Genomic DNA, 6,000 nt, shown 5'->3' with positions numbered 1-6,000 from the left:
TCAGGGCAAGTCTTCTCTCTTCAGTTAAACCTCTCTGGAAACAACCCACAGACATGCCTAAAGATGTGTCTAAGGGGTTATGCTACATAGAGTCCAGCTGACAGTGACTATTAACTACCACAGGGTTAACTACAAAAGCGGTTAATGTGGCATTATCACTTTAATGTATATAGTTTTCGACACACAGAAGTTTCTCACCAGAGGAGATAGCATAGAACATCCTCAGCAGTCCATATTAGAAATTTCCTGATGAGAGGTAAGAATAAATGTCTTCTATAACTTTTCAGCCAATTTTTTAGTTTTACCATTTCCTTGTGTTTTCAAACACTCTAATTTTCCCTTTATTTTATACTTAAGGATTTTTTTTTATTTTTAAGGTGTGTGTGTGTGTGGTTTTTTGAGACAGTATTTTTCTGTATAACAGTCCTGGCTGTACTGGAACTTGCTTTGTAGACCAGGCTGGCCTCACTGAGTTCTGCCTGCCTCTGCCTCCCAAGTGCTGGGATTAAAGGTGTGTACTACCACTGCCTGGTTTAGGATTACTTTTTAAAAAAAGGAACCTGGAGCTCTTCATAATTTATTGAAGTCTCCAGTGAAAACCACTAGCAACACCAGAGCATCTTTGGTTTAGTAATCTATAAACAAATGATTTCTTCCTCCCACACCTCCTATGTGATGTGATGCCAAATACCTTGAAATCACCACTAGAATGAAGGAGATGCTGGCACCTGCATTTGAACCTCCAGAACTGTGGGTCATAGGAATCCTCTTTCATTTCTAACTATTCTGCCTTGGGTATTTCATTATAGTAATGGGAACCAAAGGTGAAAAATGAGCAAGAGAGAGAGCTGTTTGTTGGAATACTAATTCTTCTCTTGAATGACTTTCATTGGTAAGTGTTTTTTTTTAAATTTCTGTGAAATAAAGATAATTTTTCATTCAAATTGTGATTAAAATGTGATACCTAAAAATTCCCTAAGGACTGAGGGGTGGACAGAAAGCTGGAGGCAGACTGGGGGTTTGACCATTGACACGTTCTGAAGGAAGTTCCCCAACAAACTAAAGATGTTCCACTGCTCCTGTTTCTTAAACGTCCTACCACTTCTTAACATTGTCCCCACTGACAATCAAGATTTCAACACATGGACGTTTGAAGACAAATCACAGCACCTAATATCACCATCTAATATCAATGGACATTTCAAAATGGGATGAATTTTTCCAACAATATATTGTATGTACAAACTGTTCCTATTTCTTATACAGCATGTATCAACTATATAAGCTTGTTTGCATTGTTTAGAGTAAGTCAGCAAGGCATAGCTGCATGCTGGCAGACCAGAGACATTTATGCTCCAAGCCACTCACAGAACTCTCTAATTAAAATTAATGTTCCAGGTCCATCGCCTTGGGAACAACAGAGGAACATTACCCCAGGTGGTCTGTGCTCTGTCACTTTCTCCCATCCCTTCCCTTTCAACTGACAGTGTTCACAAAAGAAAGGAAATTTAATATTGATGTCACGAGCTAATTACTATTACATGTGGAAATTGAGATTTTTAGAAAGAAATTACATGATCAAATTAAAGGTTTTTTTTTTCTCAGTTGTCCATTTACTCATCCCCTTCCAATAAAGTGGTTGATTCATTCCAAGGAGACTACAAACTGTGTTTCCAGATATTCAGATTGAAGATCTTCATTACCAGTATTCTTCAAGGGCTGTCAAATCTAGATTAGAGAAAGAAAAAATGAATAAATGTTTCATATGTGCGCGCGTGCACACACACACACACTGCAGTATCTAATCATACACAAAGGAGCCTGAACAATCACAACTAGTAAGAGCAGAGGCTCAACTTAGGTTAACTCTACACCAATTTCCCACTGGCAGTTTTCAGTGACCTTTCCTCAGAAACTATAGAGGTTTTAACCTTTGAAGTTCACCACAGAAATTGGGTAATTACCATTTTATAAAAATTTCTCATCTGCATCATCACAGGAGGGGAGCCTAGAGCAGAGGTTCTCAACCTTCCTAGTGTTGAGACCCTTTAATACAGTTCTGCATGATGTGGTGACCCCAAGCCATAAAATCATTGTCATTTCTACATATTATCTAATATAAATATCTAATATGCAAGGGTATCTGATATGTGACCCTTGTGAAAAGGTCATCAGCCCCCTCCTCCCCACATGGTGTCAGAACCCACAAGTTGAGAACCACCACTGGCCTAGAGAGTAACATGGCTGTAGTTTCCATGACTTAACCATAGAGTTGATTGATTCGTATATCATAAGCATGAATGAAAAGTTTCCACCTAACAAGTAGAAAGCACGTGTGTATTCTGGTTTCTTTTAACTGTTAACTTGATACAACCTCCTTACTTGAGAAGAGAACCTCAGGAGAGGAATTACCTGGATCAGCATGTCTGTAAAGAACTGTTATAACTGTTAATTGAAGTGAGAAGACCCAGTCTGTTGTGGGCAGCCTAGGCAGGGGAGCCCTGACTAAATAAAGATCAAAACCAACCAAACAAACAAACAAAGCGAGCTGAAAGGAGAAAGGATACATTTGCTCTCTTTGTACTACACTGTGGATGCAATGTGACTAGATACTCGAGTTCCTGCCTTGATTTCCCCTTAGTGACAGACTATAAGCTAAAATTTTAAGCAAACAAACCCATTCCTCTCCTATATTGATTTTTCGCAGGACATTTTATTATAGCCACATAAATGAAACTGGAGCAATATGCTACCTGTTCTGGCACAGGATGTCTGTCATAGGTATGCAGAGCATTCACACTGATGATTAAAAAATAAAATCATTGGAGGCATAAGACACCTGTGATGACCTTCATGAGTAAGGGCTGCTCCAGCCACGTTGAGTAAGTAGTACAGCCCTCACAACTATAGACTTCAAATTCAAGAGGGAATGCGGGTGAAAAGAAATCAATTTATGGTGTAAAAAGAGATATGACTTGAGAGGACTGAAATGCCAAGAAGGAGGCACCTCATCGAATTCATCCTCACAAAGTTCAAGATGAGTGTGGGAGGATTGCAGTGTGGATGTTTGTTGAACTGAACTCAGTGATTTCCCCCAATGCCTTAAACACTCATCATTGATTGTGAGAGGAGACTTATGAGTCATTCTTGACTCTTTATATTAATCACCACGTATGTGTCTCATCTTTTAGATACATTCATGCAAAAAAAAAAGAGTTGCAGCATCGTTAATGTACAGGCACAGAACTCTTTGCTGTAAAAGGAGTCCTTCAAGCAATGATGCAGAAAACACCTTTGGGCTGATGAATATGCGTAGAGCACCTACTATTTTAAAGGCATTGGGGTGTCTACAGTTCTTGTCTTCACAGGTCTTCAATGTAAGGGAGTGTGTACAGGCAAGCTGGTGCGCAGAAAGCAGGAAAAGATGAAGAGACAATAAGAGAGGAAGAAGAGAAGGAGAGGAGGGGGAGGCCAAAGTATCTATATAAATTATTAGAGAAAGGCTCTTTTCCTATAAATGAAGATGCATATGAGAATGTCAGTGCAGAAGGACTTGCAGTCTTGATGTATTTGCTTCAAGAAGAGAATAAGGAAAGAACTCAGAGCAATGGGGAGGTGCCTAAAATCCAACTCGGGAAAGTAACTGTGGCAGCTCATCTCACACGGTACCTCTTCCAGGAAGGCTTGCCTCTCCCAGTCTGGAGAAACTTCCTTTCTCGTGTTCACTTGGCCTAATTACTAGCTCCATACTTTTATTTACCATTCAGAAAAATTTTACCATGCCTATTGTATTTATGTGTTTATTATTAAGCTCTGAAGTATTAAGACTGGCCACACGCCTTGGTTTTGTGACCTTGGAACCCATGTTGAATACTTGTTTCATGACTGTTCAGAAGAACTGAGCACTGTACTTGGTACAGAGTACAGTTCCCTGCAGAGTTTGGTAGGCTAAGTAATGCCACAAATCAAGGATTAAAAGGTACATAAATCATCTTTCCAAGGTTATCATTGCAAATTGCAAAGAATTACCCAGAGAGACTGTTATAAGTCCTTCAGGACTTGGATTCAGAAGGCCTAGAATGGGGGCAGAGGATAGCTCTTCCATGGCTTTAGCGCCTAGAGACCCTACCATCATCCCCACTTTGAGGAATTCTTCTATAACTGATGGCAATGTATCTTTCCAATTAATTGTACACTTAATTCTTTTAATAGGAGCAATTTGTATATATCACACTAGCAAACCTTAGTGATGTTATTGCTACTGAATTTTGGTTTTTAAAATAGTTCCTTGGGTAAAACAAAAAAAGTTCTTGTTTGTTTATTGTGGTGCTGGAGATCAAATATAAGCCTTGTGCATTCCTAAGCAAACTATATACAGCTGGGCTACTAACCTTCAGGTCACCTTCTTGCTCCCTTTCATTTTGGTGGCTCTGATGAGTCAAACCTAAGGTCTTGAGAATGCTAGGGAATGCTGGGACCATTTCTGTTAGTCTGTTATTCTGGTGTCATCTTAGCATACAAACCTGAACTACCATGGAACATCACAGAATAACAGAGGTAAAAAAAATATAAGACCTAGAGGTGGGGAGCAGCACTGAGAATCTGAGTTACACGGGCATGACACACAGCACACGGTGTATTTGTGAACTCACTACAGTTGTGGTTGCTTGCAGAAGAGCTGTATGAGACTGAGCCCATCAAAATTTCATCATGGGAAGGGGAAGGGCTCAGGAGTCCACACACTTCCCCGAGGGACTTTTGACAGTGAATGATGGTTAGGGGAAGGGTGTTGCTACACCACTGATAAGTTGCTCATGCTTCAATAAATAACCTCCATCTATATTCATTTTAACTCATTGGGTCACAGATACAAAAAAGATATGAAAAATAAGAGGGGTACTTAGTAAGAAGGAGGGTTTCAGCAGAAGAGGAGGAACTGAAATAGGGTAAGATTGGGCAAAAGTGACTAAAATTATTATATATATAATATAAACTATATATATTCACATATGAATGAAACTGTCAAAAATAAAGACTTAGTCAGCATACTTGATCCTACCTAAAGAAAAAAAAAACCTGTAGGTAGGACTGGATAACGAAGCCTGTGAGTCTCCACTTAGATCTAAAATGACCTCAAACATAAATAGGAGGTAAACAGTTATCTTAGAAGAATTTTAAACAAATGTGACTAACAAGGGTTAAAGAACAGGGACTTGGGAGATGGTACCAATACCCAATTATCTCAATATTAGATTCAATAAATCTTAGTTTCATCAATGGCTGTCTTCAGAAACCTGAATGGCTGGGAATTATGGGAAATGTCACTCAGTGTGTCAGAAAATTCTCTATACTACTTAGAGTTGTAAAGAAAATAAATCTCCACACAACCCACTGTGATTTCAGAATCAGAACCAAAATTTCATAAACAAGAAAGCAAAAAGGCAAGTGCACTGGCCAATAAACTGATTTGATTTGCAGACCCTGCTCTGTCTTCAAGCCATTGTAGGTAGCTGTTCTCAACAACCCCAGGGAAGGTCAACAACACAGCCAGTCTTGCAATGAGAGGAGCCCGAGGGGTCTGATTTAAATTCTGTGAGCATCTCCTAGACCATAGAAGCCCTCTGAAATACTCATTAGGAGAGTTAGCGAGGACAGAAAGATTGTAGCTCAGAACAGATCATTTCACGGGCACTTTGCCAGACATTTGGGAAGCTGTACCACAAAGATGTCTTACTAGGAGATGTTTAGAAAGTGCAATGCCATGAATCTCTAATGACACTTTTAAAAAGAACTGAGGACACTGATTTTCCTATTATTTCCAATATCTTCAGGCCCTAAAATATCATTCTAGTTATTTTTTTATATCTTTTTCATTCTAGTTATTTTGAGACTAAAGCGTAATTCTATGACTGTTGCTAGTTTTTATCAGTAAAAGAAAATGTTCTTCACGTGCTGATGGGGCTGTTCACCTATGTGGCCCTCACCATCTCTCACTCAGCA

At 39.2% G+C, this 6,000-nt stretch overlaps 1 protein-coding gene across 1 annotated transcript in view; it reads right to left on the bottom strand.

The window, feature by feature from the left end:
• Positions 1 to 502: 502 nt before the first annotated feature.
• Positions 503 to 6,000, bottom strand: part of Tmem71 (transmembrane protein 71) — a 42,937-nt gene continuing 37,439 nt past the window's right edge. Inside the window, exon 10 of the mRNA XM_041672495.1 lies at positions 503 to 1,728. Coding sequence (XP_041528429.1) covers positions 1,713 to 1,728 — 16 coding nt within the window. The 3' untranslated portion in view covers positions 503 to 1,712. The remainder of the gene's footprint in view (positions 1,729 to 6,000) is intronic.

The sequence above is a fragment of the Microtus oregoni genome, unplaced genomic scaffold, assembly GCF_018167655.1.
Source record: "Microtus oregoni isolate MIOR12 unplaced genomic scaffold, Mior012 000022F_ref0000154, whole genome shotgun sequence".
NCBI classification, from domain to species: domain Eukaryota; kingdom Metazoa; phylum Chordata; class Mammalia; order Rodentia; family Cricetidae; genus Microtus; species Microtus oregoni.
This window is presented reverse-complemented; position numbering and strand designations above follow the sequence as displayed.